The sequence below is a fragment of the Suncus etruscus genome, chromosome 16, assembly GCF_024139225.1.
Source record: "Suncus etruscus isolate mSunEtr1 chromosome 16, mSunEtr1.pri.cur, whole genome shotgun sequence".
NCBI lineage: Eukaryota > Metazoa > Chordata > Mammalia > Eulipotyphla > Soricidae > Suncus > Suncus etruscus.
The window spans coordinates 1,944,954-1,962,051 of NC_064863.1; the positions used below are offsets into that span (position 1 = coordinate 1,944,954).

The window sequence follows — 17,098 nt, forward strand, 5'->3', positions numbered from 1 at the left end:
ACCAAGGATTGACCCCAGATAAACCAGGTACAAGGCAAATGCCCTGTGACTTGTACTATTGCTCCAGCTCCCTAAAGCTAAAATATTAAGAATTAAAGCAGCTGGGCCCGGGAGAGATAGCACAGTGGTGTTTGCCTTGCAAGCAGCCGATCCAGAACCAAAGGTGGTTGGTTCGAATCCCGGTGTCCCATATGGTCCCCTGTGCCTGCCAGGAGATATTTCTGAGCAGACAGCCAGGAGTAACCCTTAAGCACCGCCGGGTGTGACCCAAAAACCAAAAAAATAAAAAAAAAAGAATTAAAGCAGCTATGGAAAGACTGCTGATTTGTTAAATCTCTTCATTTATAAAGCTATATTCTATGTCTTTTATGATTCAGAATCATGCTAAAATTTTTTGAGGTGGTAATGTCATCACATTGAAAAGATTGCATTATAGTATCTGTGGAGACGTTACAGAATGCTAGCTACTATCAAATCAGAGTAGGGCCTGGAGGGATGCTCCAAGGTAGGGCGCTTGCCTTACACACAGCTGACTCATGTTTGATCCTGAGCACCTGTATGGTGCTCAGAGACCTGCCAAGAGTGATTCCTGCACTGACATAGAATAGGCCCTGACCCAGGAATAAACCCCAAGCACAGCCAAGTGTGACCCCAAAACGAACAAAAACTAGTAAAATGTATTTAGTTTGTTTTTAAGGAAAGTCAGGTCATTTTATTCGGTATTTGATGTGTGAATATTATAAAGGTGGTAATTTTATGTCATGTATTCATAGACAGATTTTGACATAGCAAAATATTTTGTTTTGGTTTGGTTTTGAGGGTTTCTTTATTTTGGGATGGGGATTACTCTTGGCTCTGCATCCTGGGGTCATGCTTAGTAGGGCAGGGAAGACCAGAGAAGTGTCTGGGATCAAAGCCAGCTTGGTCAAATGCAAGGCAAATGCCTTTCCTGCTATTTTATCTATCCAGTGCCAGGAATACATTTGAATAATATTTTAAAATGACTATTGTTGAGTGTATAGCTATCCAATTGTAGTTTCTTTAAAGGGATTTTAAAACTTTTCAAATCTTTGATTTATCCCCACCTGTAGTTGATGCCAACGTAAGATGATTAAATTGCTTTCTGTTTAAATAGAAAGGTATGTGCATACTTAGGATATTTTGTTTGCTGAATTTTTTCTTAATATTATCTGACTTTCTGTGTTTTAATCTTATTTTTTTCATATTTTGGATGGAAGCCACTCTAAAGTTTAACACCTAGGAGATTTCTCACTTATGATTGCCTTTAAGAGTGCTAAAATCTCAGCCTCTCAAAGAGACCAGGCTCCAATTTAAAGACAGCCGTGGTATCGATAAAAGGCCCTAAGAATGCTGCTACCTTCCTCAAGTGTCTTCTGCCACATCCTTTCTTTTAAACCAGCAGGAGAATTGAAAGAAGGATAAGAGTTGGCCTATCCAAACACTTCTGGCATGCCAATCTGGTCTTCTGAAATCTCCCCTGCTGCTTTCAAAAAAGGAGCCCCACAGACAAATGAAAGGGCCACAAGCACATTCAGATGCATAGCCCCTTCCCTCCAAACACCAAGTGGTTTTAGATTATTGGCGCTGGGCTGGTTTGGACTGAGTTGAAGAATAGAGACTTGAAAACCATTTGTTTCCACACCATTTTGGGTGAAGTGCTATATTTTTCACCTTAAAAGCCCATTTAAAAAGAAAAATATGGTTTGAGAGGAGGACACAATTTGGAAGCCATCACATTTAATGGAATCCCTTTTAAATGTAACAGTGTGTCCTATCAATTCTTTTCTAAATTAGTTGTCACTATGCAGAGAAAACCCACCCTTGATTGTCCTTTGCTATTGCTTAAAAATACAAGGTCTCCCATATGTTTATTTTGTTAGATCTTCTTCCATTCTTAAACTTGCTCTTGTGACCCAACTTGGTGGCATTATACATTGTGAAAGTTATGTGTTGACATCCACCTCCAAATCTAGTCCTATGATCTCATAAAAAAAAAAAAAAAAGGCAAACCAAAAGAAATAGAGAGAAGGCCAGGATTGCAAAGATTTTTACTCCCCATTTGATTTGACGAACCATCATGAATACCAAATATTTTATAAAAATCTGAGGAATGGATGGAGTAGTGATTTACTTTTATTTTTGGGACCCAACTAGTGGTTCTCATGGGGGCTAATCACAGTTCCATGCGGGGGGGTTCGCTACCACTCAAGAGACCAGGTGGTGCTGGGAAAGGAACCCCCAGCCTTCTGTATGCAAAGCTTGTGCTCTAGCTTGGTGATCTCTCTAACCCCAAGAAAGTTTGGGGGATTTTCTTTGTTTTGTTTTGTTGTCTTGAGATAGCCAAGCAGTTTAAAACACTTGCCATTACAACTCTGGAATATGAATATGCTTTTGACAGTCTTAGGTTTTGGAGTAAAGTCACTTCTTCATGACTTTTCCCTTTGTGTCCTTTGTCTTGAACTGCCTGCATCACTTCTCAGCCTCTACATCCCACTCTCAATTCAAAGGTTACGTTTGTAAAATTGAGTTTACCTCACTTTACTAGAGCTTGTAGGGGAATCCTTTCTTCTTTTTCATTTTACATCAACTGTGCGCCCTAGCACACTAAGTACAGATTCTCGGGTTTAATCTCGTAGTATTTTAGGTGGCCAGAAAGAGGGCCTCCTAAGCGGAGGGCAGAAGTTCTGGGGTGAGAGGTCCTCAGGGACATTTTTTGCCAACGACAAATGTGGTTCGATTTCAGGGTCTGAGGATGTAGCACTGTTTCGCCCTGCAGTGTCAGAGAAAACTCAGAATGTACCAGCAGTGCTGGGAGCCTCCGAGGCTAACATGGTGACAAGGTGCTGAGGAACTAACTGGGTTGGCTGCGTGCAAGTCATATGCCTGGATTCTCTCCCGTCTCAGTACCTTGTTCTTAGTTGCTTAATTGCATCAGTGATCACCATTTTCTCCAAGATCAAAATCCCATTTCTGTTTTATTTCTACTATCCTAATCTGAATAGACTTTCTTTCTCTCTTTTGCTTGGATCATACAACAGCTTTTGACTTCACAGCATCTGGTTTCTTAACAGCTCATCCCATACGTAGCTCTTGGGACAGATCTTTCTCAAGTTCCCTGTTTTGTCTTTTCATGCTGCCAGTAAGAAAATTCAAGGATCCGATTTGTCATTAAATTTCCTCCAGCACGTGGAGAAATGGGGAAGATTGGCCAAAAAGTATAAATTTTTAGTCAGAAGTTGAAATAGTTGAATCTAATGCACAGAACAATTATTTCAGTTAGAAGTCTGAATTAGGAACTGGAAAATTGCTTAGAGGTTAGATCTTCAATGCTACCTCTGCAAAAAAAAAAAAAAAAAAAAGAAAAGAAAAGAAAAGAAAAAAAGAAGTCAACAAAGGAAGTGGGGCGGGGGACTGGGGAAAAGGCTCAAAGGGCTGGAGCAGATATTTAGCATGCCAGAGTTCCCGCATTGATCCCTAGTACTACATTGTCTTTTGAGCACCGCCAGAGCCAGAAGAAGCCTTTGAGGGGTAGAACAGATACCTCATATGTGTGAGATCCTGGGTTAGATCCTCAGTATCAATAACAGGAAGAAGGAAGAGGAGGAAAGAACTATAACTGTATAATGTGATGGAGGCATTAGATAATGACTCTGTGGGATTGGTTTTGCAGCATATAAGTGATCAAATCAACGTGCTATATATTTTACACTCACTCAATGTTATATGTTAACTCTGTTTCAAGAAATCTAGAAAAATATAGCACCTCTACCCACTTGTCTATGAACTACTGCTGTGCTTTCAAAACTAAGCCCAGGGGTCAGTGTAGATTCGTGTCTTTCACCTGCCTTGCCACAAAATAAATCCCGTTCCACCTTGGTGTCTTGTGTGCACTAATTCCTTATTTCCTCCTTTCTAGTGCTCTGTGCTCCTTTGATCTGACTAAACCTCCTTTAAAATTTAGTGATTAAACTACATCTGACTCTTTTTGGGGGGAGGGTTTCTACGACAGACTGTACCTAGACTTTCTCCTGCCTTTGTACTCAGGAATTAAGTTTAGTGGACGCAGGAGACTGTATGCAGTGCAGAAGATCAAACTAGAGTCAACAGCCTTTAAAGTAAACAATCTGTAAATCTGTCTAACCTTCCATCTGACTTTTTTAATTGCCCTATCATTCACTTTTTATTGAGTATTGACTGTGTTGATAGTTATTATGTATTGTCACATGGTGGTTTTTGGTTTTGGTTTTGTTTGGGTTTCTTTTTTTGTTTGTTTGTTTGTTTGTTTGTTTTTGGTCCACACCCGGTGACACTCAGGCATTACTCCTGGCTATGCGCTCAGAAATCTCTCCTGGCTTGGGGAACATGTGGGACACCGGGGAATAGAACCACAGGTCCATCCTAGGTTAGCTCGTGCAAGGCAAATGCCCTACCATTGCGTCACTACTCCGGCCCCTAGTTTTGGTTTTTTGAGGGGCCATGTCTGGCAGTGTTCTGAGGTTCCTCCTGGCTCTTTGCTCAGAAATTTCTCCTGGCAGGCCTAGAAGGGACCCTATGGGATGCTGGGATCAAATCCAGGTTGACCTCATGCAAGGCAAGTGCCCTACCCGCTGTGCTATTGCTCTGACCCATTTTTGGGTTTGTTTTTGTGTCTACGAAGAATAAATATCTTCAAATGTACCAATTGCTTTCTAGGACTGAAAAGATACCATAGTGTTGCACACAACCAATTCAGTTTTGGTCCCCAGCATCCCATGTAGTCCGCCAAGCCCTGCCAGGAGTAAGCCCTGGGCCTTGCTGGGTTCTGACCCAGAAAACAAAACAAAAGTCAACTGCTTTCACCTTGTTTTCAACATGTATCTATTTAGAGAATTTTATAATTATGTTCTTAGAGCACATGTAATTTCTTGTTATATATATTTTATCAGGTGTGTGCATACTAACATTTAATTAATCAAAAGATGGGGTTAAACAAAAAATACAACAAAAAAAATCTCTATTTTTTCCCTGGAAAATAAGAAAGGGAGAGAAAGAATTAAACAGTAGAATTTGACCTGATGGACCAGAAGCAAGGATTTTTAGCAATGTTCTTTTCTCCTTCTTATTTGGGGAGGGACATACCTGGTAGTGCTCAGGGCTTACTCCTGACTTTGTGCTCAGGAATTACTTTGAGGACACGTGGAGCCAGAAATTGAACCCAGATTAGCCACACACAAATCCCTACCCATTATGTGCTTTCTCTTTCATTTTTAGCACTCCCACCTATAAAATTTGACCTTTGTGGTAATATGTTGACCTCTATGATAACATATAATAATATATTATAAAAACATATAATTATTATGTTATATATTATATGTTCTATAATTATATTATACACATATATATTGGTCTGGGGGCCATACCCAGTAGTGTATAGGGCTTACTATGGCTCTGCACTGAGGCTATCCCCCTTCCTACTATAATATTGCTCTGCCCTATATATTAATATATTTGATCGATATCAACAGCCTGGTGTTGCTAGCTTTCTCAATTTTATCTCTAAACACACATACTTGTCAACCTCTGGGTTTGTTGTCTGGTGGTGTATAGACAGTCAATTGAGGTATAGGGGCAGATACGCATGCATTTATGTATGTGGATGCATTATTATGTATGTTTATGTATAAGCATATAATGCATATGGCTGATGACTTCTCACAGTTTATCTCAAGGCCACATTGTTTTGTGTTCCACTTGGCTGACAGAGCATCTTTGACCTGACAGATTTGTCCACTGAAAAGAGGATGATGCATTTGAAACCAGTTTAAGTCTTAGCAAGACAAGGCCTAGCTAGGATATTTGTAGATTTGGTTGATTCCTTTTCCTTTATTTATCACTCAGGAAGCCTGTGTCAGTATGAATCAGTGGTAATGAAATCAACATTACGGCATCTTGGGTATTACATTTTCTAAAGTCTTTCTGGCTATTTAATTCTGCTTTTAATGATTGATATTTAGACAGTAGAGAAACATTTCTGAAGGATCCGTTTGCTCAGAGATTTTAAAAACCGAATCCTTTTCTGTCTTTGATTGAAAGAAGGGAATGTTGTTGGAGAGGAAACGGTTCAAATGTGGTCATCATAGGCTGTGAGCACCAAAAATAGAAACTCACTTAGGGTAAAATTTGCTGTCAGGAAAAATGAAGCATTCTTTCTGAACTCGGGATCTGGGTTCATGCGAGCTGGCTTGTAGATGGTTGCTACAATAAGACTTCTTTCATACAGGTGTGTTTATGCCCCAGGCTTGCTGGCCACAGTCCATTCCATTTACAGAAGCTGAATTAAACAATAACTACCGCCTTGCAAAAAATGGGGGTAGCGGGGGAGAGGGGAGGAGGAAAGGTGAGCGTCAAAGGAGATGCCTGAGAGCTTTGTTAGGGCCAAGAAAAACCCTGTTGCAGTTGTCAGTGCTTGTTGATGTTGCTGGGAACGGCACTTTTTTTTTCTCCTGGATTTTGTGGTTCTGCCTTAGGAAAGAAAGTAAAATAGAACGGAAGAACAAAGTCCTACTCTATAAATCAGCAGCTGCTCCTTGCCAGATCAAAGGAGTGACATTTTTGCTCCTGGACTACTTGTCCACTTGAGGGCTTGACAGGCAGCTAACAGCTGGCCTGCTCAACTGGATGGGAGAATCAGCCTACATCTTCTTCAGAGCAGATGACAAGCTAATCAGAGAGCTAGCCAGAGTATAGGACATGTGCGTGCACCTTGATCTCCAGATGTATCTAGTACATAATTGCTAAACAGCTTGGTGCATTTTGGGGCAAGCTAATGTTTAGGTAGTTGTCACTGAGAGAGTAACAACGAAAATGCATGCTTCAATCAGAGATGATGGTGAAAGCTAGAAAGATGCTACGTGTGTTGGGATCTTCTCTTGGAAGGGATTTAAATTAGTGAAGGATGATTAGTAAATGATAAGAATTGGCTATCATGAACATAACCGATTGCCAATGGATAGGTTGATTTTTCTAAGGCCCAGAGAGGCTGTTGTATTTTCATAATGAATGAGTATGGGTGTAGTTATGATAATTTTGAAAATGATCACTCCTGCTTTGTATGTTGAATATAGTTGTAGGTGTGTCCTCTGTGTCTGCAGAAAAGTTTCTTTTTCAGAAGCACTGTAAGATGTGTAGAAATACAAATCTGGAATTTTAATATCAGTTGTAAAACTTTCAAAGTAATTCAGTTTCTGGTTGATTTCCATCAACAATAAATCATAAACAGGATGAGGTAATATACTACAACTTAGGTCTATTGACTTAGTATTTTATCTTTAAGAGGACAGATCTTAGATATGAATAGTGAAGGAAGTTGGTGTGTTTTCTCCTCCCAAGGTTTCAAATAACTTTGAAAGATCACATTTATTCTACATGATAAATAGCCACATATGAATAATCTGATAGCATTCTGGAAGAGTAACAGTGCTTCAAAATCATAACCTGCTGGGATGTTTTGTTACATGCCATCAGTCTGATTATGCTTTCAAAGTGTTTATTATTGTTCATTATTATAAAGGAGATAAAAGATAATTTCCTATCCTAGAGGAAAACTCCCCCAACACTTTTATTTTTAAAATTCCTATTGACTAAGGGGCCAGAGTGATAGCACAGCAGTAGGGCATTTGCCTTGCACGCAGCCAATCCAGGACAGACCCTGGTTTGATCCCCGGTGTCCCATATGGTCCCCTGAGCCAGGAGAGATTTCTAAGGGAAGAGATGGGAGTAACCCCTGAGTGTCACAGGGTGTGCCCCCCAAAAAAAGCTCTGTTTAAAAAGGATACCAAATTCTCCAGGTCACCTATAAAATTCTTAATCATCATCATAATAATGTTATTAAAATTCAAATATAAAGACGCACTTAGAAAAAAGAAAAATTGGGCCCAGAGAGATAGCACAGCGGTGTTTGCCTTGCAAGCAGCCGATCCAGGACCAAAGGTGGTTGGTTCAAATCCCGGTGTCCCATATGGTCCCCCGTGCCTGCCAGTAGCTATTTCTGAGCAGACAGCCAGGAGTAACCCCTGAGCACGGCCGGGTGTGGCTCAAAAACAAAAACAAAAAAAAAAGAAAAAAAAAAGAAAAAAGAAAAATTACTATCTTCTACCTATTCCTAAGAAATATTTTCTTCAAAAGAGTTGCATTGGACAACTCTTCCATAGGAGTTACAGATGGAATAAAATGAATTAAATTTTTATACACTGATACTGAAGGCAAGTGATTAAAAGACTATTTAGATCTGAGATCACTAATGGGAATAGCACCTGCGTTTTCACAGCTAAGAATCTCGATTAAAATTTGACCTTGAGAGCTGGAGAGATATTACAGCAAGGAAGTGCTTACCTTACATGTGTCCCAGGTCGATCCCCAGTCCCCCCATGACGTCTCTGGAGCCCCACAAGAGTGATGCATGAGCACAGAGCCAAGAGTAAGCCTACGATGCTACCACTTGTGGACCACAAAACAAACAAACAAACAAACAAACAAATAAAAAAACTTGATCTTGGCAAATTTTTGTTCTTAGCCAGAGTACTGCATCATCTATTAGTATGTGACCTGGAGTGGAGTTTCTTACCACTTACAATCTCTTGACCCTGAAAGTATAAAATCAGTATACAAATAAAGTACTTAGTGATGACAAATCAGTTTATTTTAAAACAAGATGTGGGCCACACCTACATTCAGTTACCTAATTGCATATGCAGACAGGACCCACAGTTTAAGAAGCTAAGATCTAGAACAGAACTCTCCAATTTATACTGCGTACATTATGATGGGGAAAAGTTTTAAAATATAAAAGCTGATTTAGTAGTGCGACAGTAGAGACTACTTCATTTCTGCAGTTCTAACAAATTCAAGGTAATATTGCTTGGTAGATCTATGGAATATATTTCAAATTACAAGGATCTGGGGTCTCGAGAGATACCACAGGGGTAGGGCATTTGCCTTGCATGCAGCAGACCCAGGACGGATAGTGATTTGAATCCTGGCATCCCATATGGTCCCCCATTCCTGCCAGGAGCGATTTCTGAGGGTAGAGCCAGGAATAGCCTCTGATCAGCACTGGGTGTGACCCAAAAGCCAAAAAAAATTTTTTACAAGGATCTAGACAACCATTCCAAATGAGCCAATCTTGCTACCTGATTTCATCCAAAATCCTATTGTGGCAATATGTATTTGGATTAAATTTGATCTCTAGAAATACCCTACCACATGTACATATACTACCTTATTGGGATAAAACACATTATCACTGTATTACCAACTCATTGTGGATTTCTATAATAATCACCCACCTAGACTTAATTGTTACCTCTAAGAAAACAGGATTTTTAAGGAGGGAACTGCATTTTGAGTATAAGCTAGCATTTAATGAGCCCTTACAACGTGCCAGGCACTGTGCCAGGGATTTTAGATATTATACCTCCCTTAATCCTCATAACACTCTAGGTCAACTACTGCCCCGGTTTGTAGATAGGAAACCCACAGAGCTTCTGGAATGTGAAGTAGCTTTGCCCAAAGTAAATGGCAGTTAATATAGATCTATGCTCTGCAGCACTTAACTCTATGGAGAAGTCTGGGAAAATTAAGTAGTAATTGAGACATACCCAAAACAAAATATTTTAGTGAATATCTTGTGTGATCCTTGGTAACAATAGGGAAGAATTAGATAAAAAGAAGATGATAGAAAGAACGCAGAAGATCATCATTCATATCCTCATATACCCGACTAATCCAGGCATATTCATACAGCTAAAACATTTGTCCAGACTGAGAACATGTTCCTGTATTCCAAATTGATGTATTAGTTCCTGTATTTTTGGAATTGATATGGCAAGTTTATTATCCATTAAATTATAAATTAATATATAGCCAAAATAAAGGAGTTATGCACTTAGCATACCCCTTAAGTAGCTCATGAACCTCATCTTTTTTTTACCTTATTTTTTTAGTTGTCTTTGAGAAAAGACCAATTGACTGGTCACCTGGTCAACAACTTCCATTAAAAGCATGACTGTCCTATGTGGGTATATGTTCAAAGACATGAGGACTGCTTACTACACATCTTTAACTATTTTAATGCATTTTGATGAGAAAACCCTACGCCTAGTTGTAACCTCAACACAGAAAGTCTTGTTTTTTGTGTGAACCAAGAAGAAATTTTAAATTGACAGAGAGCCGTCTTGCTTATGTTGAAGCATCATTGTTCTGAAGATTGACCAGTGACAAGCTTTGAGAATAAATATCCTCACAGATAGGCCTCAGGCTAGGGAAGTGAAGAAGCAGAGGGTTCTTGTGTGTGTGTGTGTGTGTGTGTGTGTGTGTGTGTGTGTGTGTGTGTGTGTGTGTGAATGTTTGTATGTATAACAGATTCCTGGTCACCAAATTGCCTATCACACAGCTTCTAAATTAATCTGATCCTTCTCGAACACACCAGCCTCATTGCTTGACCAAAGCAGTTCATGAAAAAGCCTCAATTTGTGGCATTTTGGTTCCTCCTTGGTGTTCAGGGCTGGCAGCTTTCCAGGTGACTGCAAGGACGCCAGCACTTTCTAACAGAAGGAATGCTGCTGAAAGGCGTTGGTTCCCAGGTGTGGCATGAAGTTAGTGAACCAGAAAGAAGGGATTTATCAGCCATTTACGCAAAGAGGAGGGGAGGAGGGAAAAAGAAAGGAAAAGAAATCAACCCACAATCATGAATGACACCTAAGCCTACTTCTATCAATCTGAGTATGCTTTGGAGTGAAAGCCTTTAAAGAAGACACAATAGTCAGGCTTCAATGGGGGAAAAGTATGCAGAGTTGAGAAGTTTGGCTCTTCTTGGAGCGGCTGAGGTGGGGCTGTGAAAGGTCTCCAGGGGACATCTTTCTGACAAGAGAGCAAGATGAGATTTCAATGATATTTTGCTATTGGGGCACATGGTATTTTTTTTATATGTTTTATTTTATTTTTTTTCATCTCTAAGATGACTCAGAGAAAGGCCTCCTGATTCTTGGAAAGTCATTGGATTTATTTCTGTCATTAAGTTATTTAACAGCTAACAATCTTAGTATATAATTTTTAAGGGTCACACATACTAACTCATTTTCTATTTGAGTGAAAATTACTGAGAAAGTAGATCGCCTTAGTAGATAGCTCTCCAAAGCTTTTATGTGAGTCTGGACACTAACTTTGTGTTCAATACAAATCAATGATCCTAGAGCACTTGCAGGGACTGATTCCCTAGAGTCACTAATGGAATTATCTCTAGCTGTTAAAAAAAAAAAAAAGTCACTAATGAAAAAATTTTTTCATTGTGAAATCTAGATACTAGGCTTACTAGAACAATTTATTTATGGCTTTTTATCATAAATGGCATGGTCTTTTGTTTTAGTTTTTGGCATGGGTTTTTTTTTCTTACAGTTGTACAAACCTCAGAATGTTTTTAAGAGCTATTTAATATCTCAAAAGACTTTGAAATTTTGAGTTATAGTGTGTACACCAATAGAAAAGTATATTATATATTCTCAACTTCAAAATCATTCTGGGATGACATTAAAACTTAGGGAATTTTTTAATATCAGATACAGATGAAAAAAAACCTAACAGTCTTTGGATTGGAAATAACTTGTAGGGGTTTTCATTAAAGTTGGGTGCAGCTCGCTGCATTTTGGTTAGTTGGATGTCTTCAGCAATTTTTCAAATGTTTTGGGTTTGGCAAAGTCCAAAATGTTTTTGCCAAGACCCTCTTTTCCCCTTATTTTTTAAACCCGTGTGAAATTCAAGGATAACTTAATCCATATGTGTCTGATTCATTTACACTTAACTCATCAAAATGTTATTTTGTAAGACCCATTTAATATCCAAGAAACCTTTCGAGCCATTTTAAAGACAAGTCTTTTGTCTTTGAAGCAGTGAGTTACATTTTTCCATATGAATGGGTCATAGACCTTGAAAGAGTACAGATAAGTTGATATTCAACCTCAGTTGTTCAAATTTTAAGTAATTTCAAAACTTGATATTCTGTTTACCTCTTGAGCACTGAATAACTTAATTTTAAATTAAAGATCAAGGGAAGTAGAAAAATTAACCTGAAATAATTTTTGGGAAATACTACCTATTACAATTTTATTTAATAATATTAAGGAAAAAATGACTTGTGATTTTTCTAAACTAAAATTAACAGACTCCCATTTATATCCATTGGTCTCTTTTCTGAGCTCATCCTATATACAATGGGGGTATTTTCTTTTTTTGATGTTCAGTGTTTTAACAGTCAAGTCTTGGTTTATTTATTATTTATTTATTTATTTATTTATTTATTTATTTATTTTTGGTTTTTGGGCCACACCCCACGGTGCTCAGAGGTTACTCCTGGCTGTCTGCTCAGAAATAGCTCCTGGCAGGCACGGGGGGACCATATGGGATGCCGGGATTCGAACCAACCACCTTAGGTCCTGGATCGGCTGCTTGCAAGGCAAACACCACTGTGCTATCTCTCCGGGCCCGTCTTCATTTATTTTAATAATATTGCCGATGATGTTTATAAGAGAACTCAAAATCAGAGCCACTGCCACTTGATAAGTTGTATTTTACGAAATTTTGGAAAAGTTGAGGTCTGTGTGTTTAAAATTCTGTTTGGTTTAAAAGAATGCTGTAGAGTTATACAGCTCTAGCAAGATCTAGCACGAATGGTCATAAACCTTGTTTCAGAAGAAAAATCCAGAAAAGCTAAAGCGGAGTCCAAGGGGGGAAAGCAAGAGCTCTGTGACCCTTTGTGAGACCTTGCGTGAGTATTTGTTTTGAGACCCTCTGAGGCCACTGCCATAAATGCTAGTGAACATTTGGTCCATGCCATGGAAACTAGTTGAAAATGCGATGCTGGAGTGGCATTTCCAAGTTCAGCACTTCTCTAAAGTCCTGCTAGCACACAGCCTGCTTTTTTAATGTTCTGCATTGTTGTGTGTCCCCCATTGAACCACCTTTTGAGTGGACCCCCATTTTTACTAATGTAAACATTCTGAGGAGTATCCAAAGAAATGACCTTTGAATGAACCTCTAACCTTCCCTGTAATTATTTGTTTGAAGACAGTGTGGAGTTCTCCTGCTGAGAACTAAGAACCATGATGCCTTGCAGCTCTGTGAGTGAGGGAGTGTTTGGGGGAACTGGAGAGAAAGACATAAATAAGGGAACAACCTCCAGATGTAAATAATAAAAGAGTAAAAGGATGAAATTAAAAAGGGAAAAAATAGCAGTTCGTTTTACCTATAGAGTTGGCCTCTAGGAAGAAACAAAGCCCGGATTAGGAGCACATAAAAAGGAGTGAGCCCCCTGCCATTAGGAACTTGAAGGAGAGAAAAGCTTTCTCAGCTCTCCTGAGCATCTCCGAGGGTCTTAACCTGAGCTGATAGAGTTCCTGGGGGAAATGGAGGGGGGACGGCAGGTCAGAGCTCTGAGGTCCCTTAAAAGCAGAGAAGGCAAGAGTGCCTAATGAGTCCTCTCTTCGGATTTGAGGGATTCTTCTGGCAAACTTGACGATCTGACCTGATGCTCCCCCAAAGTTAAGATGCTAGGTGGGAATATAAGCACGCAGTTTCTCCTTGTGTTTTCACCTCTCACACTTCAACTTTCCTAAGAACCTGAAGAACTTCCTTGTTGTGCAAACAAACACCACATGCGAGAGACCACTTAGATTTTTCCTCAGCTATTATTCTTCTGCTTAATTCTACTCCCTCTTGAGTGCTCACGGGAAGCCTGAGTGTGGGCTGCTGACCTCAAAAGGGATCTTCACTAGGGACTTTGACATCAGGGAGCACAGAGCTGCCAACACACACTAGAATTTTCCTGGCTAATTTCAAAGAGTTGGGTTTTGGTTTTTGGTTTTGGTTTTGTTTTTCGAGTTCTTGCCTGTGGCCCCCTGTGGACTCATTAATCATTAAGTCCTCCCCCCACCCCCCCACCCCCGCACTTAAGATTCAAAACTAGAGATACTGAGAAATGCTAAAAATGGGTCTCTTACTAAGGACAGGCTCACCAACCACGTGCTGGGCCTTCTCCCTCCCCTGGTGCCTTTCTTACCCCCCCCCCCCACCAGAGCTCAGCCAATGAGTTCTCTGAATCAGCTCAGATGTGTGGGGAACGCACATCATTAAATGCACAGAGACAAGGGTAACTTGCAAATGGTGGAAAATTGTTTTGTTTTTATTAAATTTGGCGAAATAAAGGAGATTTCTTATCATCTTACTCTGTTTGTACATGAATATTTGATGGGCATTATTAAACATTAAAGTAACATGAAGTAGGCACTTATTTTTGGATTTCCAGCAAAATTAGATCCAGGCTTCGCAACGAAATAACTGCTTCTTTGCATTCCTGTGATTCAGCCACCACCTGATTTGCAAACGTTTCTCGGGCTCTAATCTCAACCATGTGTACCTGAAGCTCCGTCTTCCCAGCGGGTTGAAAGGTGGCTAGGTTTATGGTTGGCAGTTACCTTATCCCTGCCCTGGGTGTCCCCGCTTCGACTGAAAAGGCTGCCCCCAGCTGGCACTGACCTCTGCATGACCCCCAACTTTACAGGCTTAAACTGCAGGAGTTGCCGAAGAGCAGAAGTCTTTCTGGCCAGCACTTATTACTGCTGTGTCGGTGATAAAACTTCAGACAGCCTAATTGATGGCTTTGCTGACCTAACAATACCTTGTGAAAGCAGAGTGCCAGAGCCTGGTCTCCATTTATGACCAGCTGCAAGGGAACACTGGGTCCCACTATGGTGGAGAGTTGAGGAAAATGGGGGGAAATCTCTAGCCAGTGAAGTTTAACCAGATTCCAACTTCTCCAAGAAACAGAAGCACAATTGCGAGGGAATAGACTTTTCTCTGGGGAAACTTTGTTTTTCTCTCTGAGTGAGCCAGTTTAAAGTTAGTTCTGGGCTCATGGAGATAATGCAGTCAACTGCGTTGGAGTGCTGAGAGGGAAAAATTGCTGTTGACTTCAAAAGACACTTTTCAGTTGATGTTCCACCATGATGCATTCTTCACCACGTGTGCGCCAAAGTATTCAGTGTGCAGAAATGACACGTAATGACGGGCCTTCTCTGTTCTGTTTCAGGTTTATTAACGCCAGAAGAAGAATAGTACAGCCCATGATTGACCAGTCAAATCGAGCAGGCAAGTTCCAACGAGTATCTATATTCACATCCCACAGGCACCAATCCTCATCAAGTTATACTTCAAAAGTTTCATCACCTTGGTAAATGAATGCATCCATCAGGCATTCTGGGAGATTTTTTTTTAATATCTCCAGAATTCCACTCTAGGAAGCAACTTCGCTAATTGGTGCTAATTGGAGATTTCCCACCCTGAATCTACAGAAACTGCTTTTTATTTTCTTTCTCAATTGGTAATTGGGCACCCGTATTAGTGCCACAAGCAGTTAGTTTGACTGTGAGCTCTGGAATGACTCATTGCTTGTCTGCATCCAATCATTAGCACTCTCATGTTCTTATTACCCACAACCCCTTGCTGCATGTGTTGCTTTTCACTCCTGTCTCATCCCCTGTTAAACTCCTGGTATTCATTCATTGCTTTGACTATTCACGATCTTTTCAAGGCTGATTACTGCATAGCCAGCATCACTTGTTTTCTTTTTGTTTTGGGGCCACACCTGGAGATGCTCAGGGGTTACTTCTGACTCTGTTCTCAGAAATCACTCATGGCGGTGCCCGAGGAACTATGTGGGGTGCTTAGGATTGAGCTCGGCTTGGCCGAGGGTGCAGTGCAAGCACCCTACCCACTGTGCTATTGCTCCAGACTTTTGCAAGCATAATTTTTATTAAAAGATTATCATTTTTGTTTTCAAATGCTTCCCGTCCATCCCATGAAAATCATGTGGGTTTTTCTCACAATATCTCTCAGTTTCTCTAAAGCCGTTACTATAGAGGACTTGCGGGATCATACTAGCATGCTCCTGATCATTCTGTTTTGTAAAGGAATTATGTCTTGATTTACCGAAAAGTTGTGGTATCCCAAGGAAAGTATAGCCACTGGGAAACACTCCAGGTGATGATTACTGTCTCACTACCAACAGTGTCACATTTGATAGGAATTTAAATTGAGACCTTGGTTCAAACCATTTAAGACAATTAATCATCCTTTGGCAGAATCGCCCCAAAATACTGGTCTACTCAAGGAATACTGGAACCTTACTAGAAAAGGACACAAAAATAATTGAAATATTATGCCTGTCATGTTTATATTTTCTCTGGTATGGATGAAAAAAAAAAAACAAAACAACAAATGTTTGATTAAGTCTTTTTAACTTTGTAAAATCGTGCTTCAACTTCAGGTATTTTGCTATGGTGTGAAAATGTCTTATAAACCTACCAGAGCTGGCAGGATTCCGAAACCCTGCCAAAAGAGCAATTTGCCATGTGTGTATTAGGTACCCCTAACTTGAGTCCTCTGCCCCAAATGAAGAGATAGAGAAGCAGAGGCAGTGGAGAATAGCCCACCTAGGAAACTGGCCGGTGAAGTCTTTCCTCTAAAACTAAAACTTGTGTCGTTGTTGTTCAAGTCTTTGACTCAAAGGCACCTCAACTTCATATTCTAGAAAAACACAGGCAGATCCCCCTACCCGTCCCCATTTAAAGAGCCAACCACGTTTTCGCTGTGACGTTTCCGTGCTGCAGCAGGAACAATTGCTGATTGTTTGGTATATCTTTTCTTCTTTCTCCTCTGTGTCCTCGAATGACTACAATCAGGTTTTCTTCTTGATCCTTCAGTGAGCCAAGGAGCAGCGTATAGTCCCGAGGGTCAGCCCATGGGAAGCTTTGTGTTGGATGGTCAGCAACACATGGGAATCCGGCCTGCAGGTAGGTTTGCTCCTCCGACCTAGGGAGGGGCTTCCCCGGGAAGGGTCACCTTCTCATCCCGCCTCCATCCACTCCACTCTCCTACTCTCCTGGTGGCTTTGTTAACATTTGCCTGCTGCCTGCTCTGCCTGCTTTCTTGATCTCGGGTGGGGGAAAATCTGCTTTGAAAAAAGTAGAGGTTTGACCACAGTCCCATT

The 17,098-nt window shown here is 40.3% G+C and overlaps 1 protein-coding gene across 2 annotated transcripts in view; it reads left to right on the forward strand.

Moving 5' to 3' along the window:
• MEIS2 (Meis homeobox 2) overlaps positions 1-17,098 on the forward strand; it is a 242,889-nt gene that overhangs the window by 221,864 nt on the left and 3,927 nt on the right. Inside the window, exons 10-11 of one of the 2 annotated variants that reach the window (XM_049790038.1) lie at positions 15,140-15,202; positions 16,816-16,901. In XM_049790038.1, coding sequence (XP_049645995.1) covers positions 15,140-15,202; positions 16,816-16,901 — 149 coding nt within the window. Of the gene's footprint in view, positions 1-15,139; positions 15,203-16,790; positions 16,902-17,098 lie in introns of both variants that reach the window. The other variant, XM_049790039.1, reaches the window with a different exon arrangement.